Source organism: Crocodylus siamensis, chromosome 2, assembly GCF_052110815.1.
Source record: "Crocodylus siamensis isolate JL-2025a chromosome 2, ASM5211081v1, whole genome shotgun sequence".
Classification (NCBI taxonomy): Eukaryota; Metazoa; Chordata; order Crocodylia; family Crocodylidae; genus Crocodylus; species Crocodylus siamensis.
Window position 1 is genome coordinate 272346050 of NC_143396.1, and position 13102 is coordinate 272359151.

At 42.5% G+C, this 13102-nt stretch overlaps 1 protein-coding gene across 2 annotated transcripts in view; it reads left to right on the forward strand.

Moving 5' to 3' along the window:
* The first annotated feature begins 1926 nt into the window (after nt 1–1926).
* The window catches only part of EML1 (EMAP like 1), a 338018-nt gene continuing 326842 nt past the window's right edge, over nt 1927–13102 (forward strand). Inside the window, exon 1 of one of the 2 annotated variants that reach the window (XM_090034008.1) lies at nt 1927–2128. Coding sequence is in view for 1 of the 2 variants with exons in the window: in XM_090034006.1 (XP_089890132.1) it covers nt 2098–2128 (31 nt within the window). In the remaining variant the exon portion in view is untranslated. The remainder of the gene's footprint in view (nt 2129–13102) is intronic. The other variant, XM_090034006.1, reaches the window with a different exon arrangement.

Sequence of the window (13102 nt, forward strand, 5' to 3'; positions counted from 1 at the left end):
CAGATGAATAGCTTTGTTAGAGAGAAGGAAAAAAAAAAGCAGCTCATACAAGGAATCTAGGCCAACATTTTCAAATCAGGGTGCCTAAAATTAAGTACCTGAATAAAAGCAGTTTGACTTTCAGAGGTGCTGACTATGAACAATTACCACTGACATGAATGAAAACTGAGCCATTTTTTTCCAGGGTGCCTCAGGGTATGGCAGCACAGACAAGCTGCTGTGACGTAAGGTAAAATACAAACTTACAGCACATCAGCTACTCCCCAGTAACTGCCTGCGTGCACGCTCGCGCCCTGCGGCAAATGCAAGGTGGCTTTCCCCACAGTGACAGTGGGGTAAGCTAACCTCAAGTTTGCCACAGGGTAAGAGTGTATACTCAAGCAGCCACCATGGAGTAGCTGTCATACTATATGTTGGCACCCTCACTTACCTTACAGCAGCTTGTTCACGTGCCAATGCCAAAGTGTGGATTTAAGAGAGCAGCCAATACAATTTTAAAAGGTGTCCTAAGTCCAAAGTGATCTGAGGGTATGCTACAGCAACACAAATAAGGCAAGGATTAAAAAAGAACATTTTAAAATATGCTATTTACAGTTGGGGCACTTAAAACATCTCTCCACAATTCAAACATTCGCCAGAGTCCAGGGATATTCCTCATTAAAGCAGGGGAATCCATTAGAACAAGAAGGGATGGAGAAAAGGCAGTCCTGTGGTTAGAGAGCTCTTTAGCTAGGGCTTGGCTCCAGTTCCTTCCTCCGCAGCTCATGACTCATGTGATTTTAGGCAATTCATTTAGTCTTCCTGCATCTCAGTCAGTGGGGAAAGGTTCCTGCTCAGCTTTCTCTGCATTGCTAATGGTGGTACACATGTAACAGAATAGATGATGCGTCTGAGCTGCACTCAGCATGCCCCGGGGGTGGAGTATCGGTTGTTTTCTGCCACTTTACCTCCTTCCTCTAAACTAGCAACTAGGGGCTAGTTTGGCCCTGATGGAAGTGAACATCACCTCAGGGTTGGATCCGCTTTGCCAGATTACAATATGCCTCACATATCAAGGATGTTTCCCTAAAGCAGGAGTTCCTCAGCAGGATGAAGGGGACAAGCAGGAACAAAGTCATCTCATCCATAGAGCTTAGAATGTCATGAAATGAGACAGGGATGTCTTTGGTAGCTGTGCTGCCCTGAGACAAAAAGAGATGCAAAAATCTAGAACTCTTGGTTCAGAAATGATACCTTTTATTAGACCAACTAAGACATTGCAAAAAAATTGTCTTTTTCTGCAAGCTTTTGGGCTCACACACACTTCATCAAATGAAAAAAAATGCAAAAATGAAGTGTATTTCCTACCTATGGGGACTTTTTATCACCTTTAATTTTCCCTGAGCCTGAAGAAGGGCACGTAAGCCCGGAAGCTTGCAGAAAAAGACATTTTTTTTTGCAATTTCTTAGCTGGTCTAATAAAAGAGATCATCTCTGAACCAAGAGTTCTAGATACTTGCATGAAATGGGGTGGGGTGGGGAGGGGGAGTTAAATACAGGACTGTTCAGGACCATTTCTTTCCATTCAGGCTCCATGTGTCTAGAACTTTAGCTTACCAAGGCCGCAGCTCCCCCACGTATCCGGAAAACAATGCTAACTTGCTGCCCCACATGCTCATTGGAGACCTAGGAATGTCCTGGCACTGCAGCCCCTACCACAGATTTCACCACGTAACAATTAGTCAGTTTGTTCAGTCCAGATTTTCAGCTAAGCTCTTAAAAGCTGTTTCATAAATATTCTATGGCCTTTCAAATAGGGTAATGTGCCTCTGTGACATTAAAGAGGAAACTCCGGTGAAGGGGAGGGATGACAACAAATTTATCCACCAATAGCATGCTCTTTTGGCACAAAAGCACATTCTTATCTTTATATCCCATAATGAGAAGGCAGAGGCAGGATTGTTGCTCCAACTCTCAGAGCGGGTAGATGTCGAGTACAGGAGAAGGATAGCTGTAAATGGTTAGTTATTTTTTGCCCCTGCCTTTGCTAACAGAAGAAACTGAGTTTGTATTTTCCCGTGGTTTTCCTAAGTACCGTTGAGGAGAACTTCTTTTCACATGATGTCAGACTGCGAGGGACTGCCTGTGGGTAAGTGCCAGATTTATATTTACCACAGTGTCCTACCGACCAGTTCACATTCTCAGATTGCAAAGTCACACGCGAACCCACTTGGTTTTGAAGGCAGTCAGAGCCATAGCAGGGGGGAAAAACCACATGTAATCAACATAGTTCCTACATGCTTTTAGTTATGACATGTTCTCGGGTAGCGGTTATTGGGCGAGAGCCTACAAAGTTTTTTTTTTTAATTTAAATAAAGGCATGAAGAATAAATCAAGAGGCTGATTTCAGCTGTTCAGGGAAGTGGTCTGAAGTGACCGATTCTGTAGAAGTGAGAGAATCAGCAATTGTTTTCTGGAGCTTCCCAACAAGAATTTCTGGGAAGGGCTCCTGATACAACTCTGCTGCCTGTACAATGTGTAAACACACTCATAAACCTTTTCAAATGACAAGGGGGTTGCAGAAAAGGCAGATGTGTATATGAAAGATGAATTTTTAGCTGAAACAAAATGCATACTCTGTGCACTGTATTTCCAAAATAAAGTGCTTTGCACATAAATAAATAAAGTGCCTATAGCTAAGAAGCAGTTATTCACTAGCAGATATGGCTGGATATGTCAAACTTTCCCACACAAGAGACCCAGTTATGTGGTAAGAGGACATTTCCTGGCTTTTTTCCCCTCATTTCACTTCCATACATACTATAAACATTTACTAGATCGTCTGCATGAAAGGAAATCCTTGTGGAGACCAAGGAGCAAATCTGTGCCAAGGCTTATAATATACGAAGACATGGCCCATTTAAAAAACACCTCTTTTATTTTGCCGAGCTTTTTTCATATTTATAGTGGAATAACTTTGTTTGACTGGCTTGGGATGGTAGCTCATCAAAGACAGGGCCCTTGGTTTGAAACTGGTAATAGAGAAGCAACCTCTCTGTCTTCTCTCTGTTTTCATTTTATTGGGAAAAAAAAATCTTAAATAAGAGCACAGTGAAAAACAATTAATTATGTAGTGCAGAGTAAGCTGTTCAGTGCAATTTCCTTGCCAGGAGAGAGTCATCATGAATACTGTCTAAAGGCAGGTCAGTAGCCTATGTATATTTTTTTTTGCTTGCTTTTTCAAAGGGTTGATCTGGTGACCAGAATAGCTTCCCTTCCTCAGCAGAGTTGGCCTTGACTTTAATGGCTTGACCTCTGCTTGCTTGTTAAGCACTCTGAGTTGGGGGTGAGATATTTCAGGATGACAGTGACAATATTTAGCTGGCATCTGATATTAATGATGAAACTGATATTGGGCATACGTGGCATGATGGGTGCAAAAGTTTCTTATATCTCAATTACCTTTGCAATTGAAAGGGCTCAGGATATTTTCTTTGCAGAAAATTGTTGATGAATGTGCTTGGAGGAGGGAGGGCAGGCTGCTGAATAAGGGAAGAAATAAATAGCAGAGATTAACTGAAGTTTGGACCTGGTTGCAGATCTGTAAATTGCCAACATTTCCAGAGCAGAAGGTTCAGTTTCTTCTCCATGCCCTTTGTATTCTTCCCAACCTCCAATTGCTTAGAGAGGACGTTGGCAGTGTTTCCAGACCACTCACTGCCTCCTGTGCCAGGTATCACAACTGACTTGTGCTCTTCCCAATGTTTCTAATACCAGCAGAAATAACTGTGTGGCAGCCAAACCTGCAGGGCATGTCTGCACCACCTCTGACTGTGCTGGGGACAGCCCCAGGGAAATGCAGCACATCCATTCTGCTCATGCTACAGCCCAAGAAAAGTACCATTACCACTGTTTGGCACACATGCAGGATGTGCTGTCAGCCCCACATGCACCGATCAGCTTGCACCCAGTACCGCTCTCATGGCACCTCCCTTTCATTTGGCATGTACGGAGTGGGAGCAAATAAGCAGGCTGTAATTCATGACACTGATGTCATGCATGGCACAGAGACAGTGTAGACACACCTACAGACTCCACCAGGGCCACATGTGGTCTTCTGGAGTATGTGTACACATACGAGTATCAGTACTGCACTATATGTGGTTATGAAGCTATTTTTCATGACCCAGTTGCTGACAGTTAGCTTTCATGTGAAGGGACATTGAGATCAAACAGTTCTCTTGATGGTTGCATCTTTTCTACCAACTGTTTGGAAGATTAAAACTTGACCAATAAAAGCTCCAACAATAGGGGTTTAAAATATCAACAGCAAACTCTGGAGTAATATGATTCATATCCAGTAAGGCAAAGACCACCCTAGTGATTCCACTGAGTTCTGAACGGTGTACCTGAGGCCAGCATTCGGCCTCGTATCATAAAGATTACTGTTGAATTCGGCTAGACTGGGCATTTGCAAGCATATTGTTACACTAATCTATAGGACTAATGTTGTAATGTGGCTAAACAATAGTGACCTATTTATAGCAGAGAGTTTACAGATATATGTATGAATGCATACATGTGTGTATAGATAGTAACACACTTTAAATAGCACTGTATTGTCTAGTCACATTACAATATTTTTACAATGAGAGAGAGAGACCCTCTTTGCAGTGTGTCTCATAAAAAGTCCTGAGAACTGAAGTTTTTAGTTACAGTAGATGAACACCAAAATTTCTCTGCTGCTTTCAGCCTACACAAAAATGTAGTAGGAACAGCTGCATAATTGTTCTGATCAGATAAGCAATTCAGAGGGAATTGCTGCATCTGACCTTTTGATTTAAATAGCTGGGTATGAACTGCCCAATATAACTTTTGAACAAGGAATTTCACTTAATGAGAAAACTCAGGCTTAAGAATTAGAAATGATTAGGCACCTTTTCAGGGTGAAATACTATTTTTTCACCTTTGTTACACAGAAGATTGTCTTCTACATTAGATTCAGAACAATTGCACTCTTTTAATAGTTTAGAACAGAGAGTGAAATGTTTGGATTACAACTGGATGCAGAAAGAGGTTTTTGTCTTATTGTAGCACAAGGGCTGCAAAAACTGTCAGATGATGAAACAAGGGGCACAAGGCCTTAACAATTTTGGACTCTTTTCTACCAAAACGTTGGTTGTGTTCACTAAAGTGCTGAGATCAAAATGATCCATTAATGACCAGAATATTTACATTTTTATATAATTAATTTTCCAAACTATTGTGCCACTTATAGATAAAGAAAGAAAGATTATTCAGTTCAGGAAAAGATCACTGACTTCTGTTTTTTCCTCATCAGCAATTATTGACATACCGATGCTATCCATTAGTGCTAGGTACATAGATTTACTGTCATTCCTACATGCAGATAAAAGCAAAGCACATCAATTATTTAAGTGCTTCCCCTCGTGTGTATTATTTTTCTTTTGTAGGAAGACATTGTTCAGTCTCCTTACATCTGAACAGCTTTTCATACACTATTTTGATTAGGAACTTATGAGTCATAATGGTTCTGGTTCTTACCACAGCTCCTCCAACTTCAGATAAACCCTGTAAAGTTGAACAAAGGGCCTTAATGTGGCTATTCACTTATTTCCCACGTCAGAAACTGTGTCATCATACAGAGTCATTTTGACTACCCCACTGCTAGGTATTTGTGGATAAGCCATTCTGTTGTAGGCCTGAAGTATTCGGCTGTGGTGAGGTACAACTTCTATTGCCTGAGGGGGCACAACAGTTCAGATTCAGGGAAGCTCACTCATACTTATTTTATCTTTCATTTACTAAGATACCATTAAAAATGGAAGAAATAGAACTGGCTTAGCAAGTTCTGCAGCAAGCATCAGGGGCCTGGGAAGTCTAGCGCAGTTTTCACCTCTGGTTTCCTCAAACTTCTTCTATTTCTTCTTCTTTTAGCATAACAAAGAAGACCTATTAAATGCAGAGCATTCTTGAACAGCCAGTTAAATATTTCCTCAGATCAGTTAGCAGTGTTGTTTCTCAAAGGCTAAAAACATGCATGTAGCCATGTCTTTCAGAGAGGCTGTGGGCAGCTTTTCAAAATGTGGGTGGTCCTAGAGGCAGTCTCAGGGTCTTGACATGCACCATGCAGTCAGCCTGCATGGGGTATTTATGGCAGAGGCATAACTGGTAGAGTTTGTGCCACGGGCAGCAGACTCATACCTAATAGGGTTTACACGCCGGGGCTAGGGACAGACATTCAAAAAGCCTGACCCTGAATTGATTCAATCTTTGCAGATTAGTCTAACTTGCCTAGATTGAATCAGTTTGCAACTGAAAAGCCATTCCCTCTGGACTGAGGAAATGCAGGCACATGACTGCAGTGGCTCAGGCTAGAAGCCAGGGTGTGCTAGAGCAGCCCTCCTGTCCCTCCCAGAGTGCTGAGCTGAGAGGGGGTGTGGCCAGGACCTCTGATTAGGGCAGGGTTTAAACCCCCACCCTAGCCTGAATGTTTCCAGGCTTTTCCCTGCTCACTGCACAAGGGGCCGGAATGTTGCCAGCCCCCAGCCCCAGGCTAGCACTCTGAGGCAAAGGGGAGGTGTGCATGAATCTGTTGATGATACTGAGCTTTTCAATCTCGCTTTACCTGCTTCTTTATACTGTCTCTGAAAACCTGACAGGTGCAGGAGACAGCAGGGAGCTGATAACAGTGATTATCAGCCCATCAACAAAACAAAAGCCTCTCTCATTAGTTCAAGCTCTTCTTAAACAGCTTTTTTCCAAGGAAGGAATAGAGGGACATTACCAGCTGATCCGTTCATTAGCTCCAAAAAGCCCTAAGCAGACACTATTCTGTCTGCCTGTCCCAGTGAAATCTGGCATACACACGCCTCTCAGCATTAGCTAGCATACCACATGTCTAGGGTCTGTAGGATTGGGGCCTGTGCTGTGGGAGATGGGTGGGAGAGATCCCTGCTTGAGCAGTGAGCAGTGAAAGGGTCGGGGGAGCAGAGGGAAGCCAGGCGGACCTTGCTATGCCTGCAGTCTCTGCTGGAGCTCCAGCTAGAGAGCAGTGGGGCAGGGCCAGTCCTGTTCTCTGGAGCAGAGAGCACAGCCTAGCCCAGCCCAAGGCTGAAAAGCATCTAAGATGCTGGGGGGTTCTGGTTTAACTTAAACAAGGAAGTGGTCTGGGACAGACATTGCATTGACTGGTTTGACCAAAGTCAGTTAAGTCTGATACTACATTCAACCAGGTTTATCTTAAACCAGTTTCAGCCATTTTGAAACTGGCGTGTATGCACTGAACTTATGTTCTATTACAGGTTTAAACCAGTTTCTGATCACTTAAACTGGTTTAAGTGTAACGTCTGTCCGTAGTCTGGATGCTCCAGGGCTGTGCTCCATTTGGTTAGATCAGGCACTGGTTACCCAAGTGTACATACTGCACATTCTCAGGTGAACTAGTTAAACTGGGATGGCTATTTTTTTGTTGATCTAGATGCCTCCCACTATGTATAGTTCAGCAGTTATACTGAATTAATCCCACTTAGGCTGATCTAAGTCCAACCTCTACACACGCTCCATGTATATCAGGAGGGGCAATCTGTGATATAAACTTAGTACTGTCAGTTTCCTGGGCTAAAAGGGGCTTATGAGCTGCCTTTCCTATGTCTCCCCAACTGCCCAATGCAGATGAATCTCTTAGAAGTGGATTGGAATTTCTTGGAATCTCCTAGTTCTCTTGGGCTTTCTGATCTCTGAGAGTGAAATGATAGCTTCTCAACCCTACCCAAAAAACCCAGTACTTTGTACAATGAGGTTTCCCACATCACGGCCCAGGTCAGGTGAGAACATGTCGGAGCATGCTTAGATGCGTGAAGTTCTAGGCCAAAACCCTTAGACAATAAGAGTAAAAAGAAACCAGTTTAAATGTTTCTATGCTTGGGAAATTGGCTTGGAGGATTGAATTCTCAGCTATTTAATATGAACACAACTCTGTTCAAATAGGTAGAGCAGAGAAATTGGCCCTGAATGTTGGCTAGCTGAGCCTGTATAGTAGTTCTCTGAAAAGACTTGTATATTTGGCATTCCTGTTACCTAGCTTTCCTCATTGCACAGCCAACCACATTTAAAATTAATCTGCAGAGCAACAGCCACTGTATAAAAGTAGTCCTGAAGGATTAAAGTTAATAATGCCAGCTAATATCTCAATCATATTTTGAAGAAAAATATTGGGTCTACTCTTGCAGAATTGCTTAGCTCAAAAAGCAACATGACTCATTGTCAGTGTCATCCAATAGGTTCTGGTCTTGGTTCTGCTATTGGCTCACTTGAATGCTTCCAGAAAAGCCATTTAACTTTTCTGCTAATCAGCATCTGTAGAAGAGTGCTCATCTTTACCAAATGCTTATGATTACTGCACATGAAACACACTAAGTGCTATTACCAGGGCAGCCAATTTCAGCAAGCAAGAAGACCACCAGAGAATTGTGTAAGTTAGAAAATACATCAGTGGCTTATTCCTTGAAGCTGCTGAAAGCCCTTTATATCGTTTATAAACCAGTAGGTGCTGTTGGTGATGAGTATCTCACCATAAAATATGACTTGGCAATGAAAGAAGTCAAACCTAACAAATATTACGTAGGAGAGCTAGTGAAAATCTTACCAGTGGACTGTTTTTTTCTGTCAGGAAATTCTTGATTTGTTGCATTGGCATGTATCTATGTCATCACATTTTAAGAACCTTCTGTTTGGACAAACCATTTAATTGAGCAATTAAAAAAATACACCAACATAAAAATGCAACAAAAACATCAAAAGGGGCATTTTAAACCTTAAGGAAATTAAATTATTCAACAGGGTCCAAACAAATATATGTATGTTGTTTAGAAAAAAAATCTCAGTCTGTCAAAATGAAGTTTCAGAGTCTCAGACTTCTGTAGTGGGACAGGTATTCAGCTTCCTACCACCTCTGCTACTTCAACTGCAAGGGCTTTGATTCAACTGCCATCTTTTGTTTTCTTGTGTTGGTACAGCAGCTGACACCATGGGTACCAGAATAATGATTGTGCCTCCCAAATGATAGCAATACAGACAAATAATGTGTACTAAGTGTTCCTTGTGACTGTTAAGATCTAGGACCACTCTGATCAGGCCATAGATGGGGAAAAGTGTGTGAATCTAGAGCTCCAGGAATCAGTATTTCACAGGAACCATATCAGAAATAGGTTTATGGTAATAAGCAAACCCTGCTGAGATATATGAATGAAAACTTGTCAGAAACAGTCCTGCAAAGGCATCTCTGTGCATGAAGCATTTTAAAAGCAACCTATTATCCACAATATCAAAAGCAGTCAAAGGGTCATAAAGAGTTAAAATCAACTGCATGCAGAATCCACCTACTACAGCTGTTATTAGAATATAAACCTTGGTTAAAATGGCTCCCTACTGAGACCAGACTGAAGATTTTCAGACATTGCATTTTCAAAGAGAAAAGACTGTGGTAGGCCAAAGACATGCCTTCTTCTCCTTCTGAGATCCTTTGTTAGGGAAAAAGGTGGTTTTGGCTAAGATAAAAACCCAAGGGCTTCCTAATGAACGCTATAATTGCCACAGTCATGTGCAAGAGACAGAACTAAGACTAGAAGCTGCTCCTAATTATACTAGTGTAACACATCACCAAGAGCTGGATCTGGTTGTCCATTATCAAAGGCAGAATAGGGGAAAGGGAAGTTTGTCCTCACTGATACCCTGTAACCTAGGCTTTGTCCATAATAGAGGTTTGTCTCATTTTTAGTCAGCTGTGCAGCAGCACCAGTGCAAGTCTATTCTGTAAAGGGAGTTAATCACAAAGCTGCACCTTGCATTAGTACTGTTAATCTCCAAATAAACTTCACTGCTGCAAGACTGCAATTCTGCCACTGTTTCATGAGGTAGCCTTGGACAACTCACCCCAGTCATTTGTGTGGTGCTTCAGTACGCTCAGCTATAAAACGGCGATGATGCTTGTGTGACCTTGTTATCGGCTTCTGGGTTTAAAGAATGGAAAACAAACACTAAAGTATTTCTTATTGATTATTGTTGACAGCATTGGTGCTATCTAAATTCACTGACAAAGATCCTTGTTCCCACACAGCAACTTTAATACTGTATTATTTTGCATCCTTCTAGAATACCAAATTCACCAAAACTCAAACTTCTGCAAACGAGGAAGTGGAGAGTTAATGTTAATCCAAACTTAACTCTCTGCAAACCAGGAAAGTAATTCAAAGTTATCCTTGCTTCCTGAAGCTGGCAATAGTCAATGGGCATTGACCTGCAAACCCTTCAGCTGCAGTCAGTGTGTTTAGTGGTGCTGCCTTTAATGCAGGTGGGAGATGCTGGAGCTACTTCAGGAGGGTATAAAATAATCTGGGTGAACCATGTCTTTCTGAAAGTGGGAAGGACAGAAAGAAAGGAGAATGTATTCTCTGAGAAAGTCCATGTGTCTTATATAACTGAAACAACACAGGGCTGAAATAAGTAGTGGGCTTAGGGGGCTTTTTACCATTGGTTTTGTCACAGGTGGGAGACGGTTGTGGTCTGTTGGTCTAATGAGTAAGTGAAAATGTAATATTGGATGGATTGTATGTGTGCATAAGGGTGAGGAGGCTGTAAAATTTAGCAGATATGTAGTCAGGGATGACCTTGCCTTGAGCAGGGACTGGACTAGATGACCTTGTGAGGTCTCCTCTAGCCCTGTTTTTTTTTTTATGACTCTGAGAGAGAGAGAGAGAGAGAATGGGCTGGATTCTTGAATCAACTGGTATAAATTACAAGCAGGACAAGATCACCTGGTATTCACTGAGTACCAAGGCCCCACTGGTCCAGCAGGACATGGTCATCAAGTTCCTTCTGCCTACTGCAGAGGCAGGATACCTCCCAGATTACTCTTACAACAAAGTGTGGCAGGATAATTAGAACCAGAAACATCTACAGGAAGACTGAGGGTGACAGGACTGGCTGTAGTGAGTCAAAAGACTTCCTCTGCTCGAGTTCTGTCAGTCCCCCCTCACTCCCCTTCCCCTCTACCCCACCATAAAAGCTTGTGTGTGCAATGGACTAGATGAGGTAGGTGTTGAGTCCAAGACCATGTTGGACATAATAAGCTAGGGACAGAAGTGACACATAAACTGGTTTAAACCTGTAACAGAACAGAAGGTCACTGCATATAAGCCAGTTTCAAAATGGTCCAAGCTGATTTAAGATAAACCTGGTTGAATGTAGTATTAGATTTAACTGACTTAGATCAAACCAGTTTATGAAACTTCTGTCCAAGACACCTTCCTAGTTCAAGTTACATTGGAGTCCCCCAGCATTCCAGTATGCTTTGCAGCCCTGGGCTCCAGAGAGTAGGGCTGGCGCTGGCCCTGGCCCTGGCCCTCTGCTGCCTAGCTGGAGCAGTGAGGGCTGGCTCACTGGGTCACTAGACAAATCCCATCTGGGGCCAGGGAGGAGGGTTAAACTCACCTTCCCCTGAGAACAGAGCTACCCTGCCCTGCTGGCTTACTAAGTACTGGCTGCAACTATGGACTATAAATCCCAGAGGCACCTAGAAGCAGGAAGAGGAAGTGATGAGCAATCCTACAGAGTCTACTACTGTGATTATGGACTGCAAATCCCAGAGACCTTGGAGCAGCAGAAAGAGGAAGCAAGCACACAGCCCATGGTGGCTAAGTGCCAGAGAGTTGTGCTCTTGAATTCCCCCCCTGCTTCTGGCTTGAGCCACCGCAGGTATGTGGCTGCATTTCATGAATCAAAAGTGATTGTTTACTCATCTGCTTATTAGTTCAATCTTTACAGCTTAAACTAACCTGCAAAGACTGAATAAATTCAGGCTTGGGCTTTTTGACAATCTGTACTTAGCCATAGTGTGATCCTCTGGTCCATTTGGAAGGACTGTGAGAAAATTTGACAGCCGTAAGAAAATCAGAGGGGAGAGGCTGGTGAGGAGAGCAGGTGAGCATTATATATGAAGGATTTATAGAGCAATAACCCCAAATATGGAGTAATAGCTTTCCTGTACACCTCAAGCACAAATTCAGGGCAATCCAAGTGACTGCATGCATTCTGAGAGAGTGATGAGTATGTCTGCAATATACATTGCAGAGTTGTGTAGAGATGGCTGAATTTTCTCTAAATAAGATGGCTCTCTGACAAATGTAATTATGAATCCACTTCTCACACAGCACAGAGAAGATACTGTATATTGCCCTGATCCATTACTTTTTGCAGGGCTATATACTGTATACACAATCTATATAATTATCACCTTCTAATCCCTCAGAGTAATGACCTCAGATTTGGCAACTGGTTGGGGAAAAACAGTTCATCCATCAAAGATAATTGAGCTGTAGCCTGGTGGGATAGAAGATGCAGTGCAAAATGGTTTCTAATGCAGTTGGGCTCATGCCCCTAAAACCCATTTTTGTGGGTTCACCACTTAATAGGCATCTACAAGTAGAGGAAAATGTGAAGGTGCAGGGACTTGAAGGTGTCTTTGAGGTTCTATATGCATGACTGTGTGCTTGGTGTCAAACACTTATTGAGTCACATGGTTGCTGCAAACAGTGTTTATAGTTCCTCTCTTTCCCTAGCAGCTACTTGATCCCTGAAGCTCAGTAGCGAGAGAGCAGTCTTGCCAGTAATCATCTCCACAAAGTTTGCATGTATAACTTTTGAAAAGAACTTCAAAACCAATTCTAGTAGATCCACAAGCAGTTTCCTGATTGCAGCTTAGTTGTTTGAGAAAAAGACAGCCTACAGCTAGACATCTCTTGAGGAGACTTCACTGAAATGATTCAGAGAGGTCCAAAAGCACAAAGCCTGATGTGAGAGCGTTAAAACTGAGACATCTTTTAGACAGCATCATCTGGGCACCACAGATGGCTTGTAGAGAAATCATAAACAGAAATTCTGTGACCGACAGCATGTTCACTGGAGTGTTTTGCTCATTCATAGTACAGTGATTGGAAAGAGCTTAACTTGAAGTGAAGTTTATAATTTGTCTTTTGTCTCTGCTGGAAGAAAAAGCTTTAGCAGCTTGAGTCAGACCCTCCTTAGGTCCAGGGGCGTGATTCCA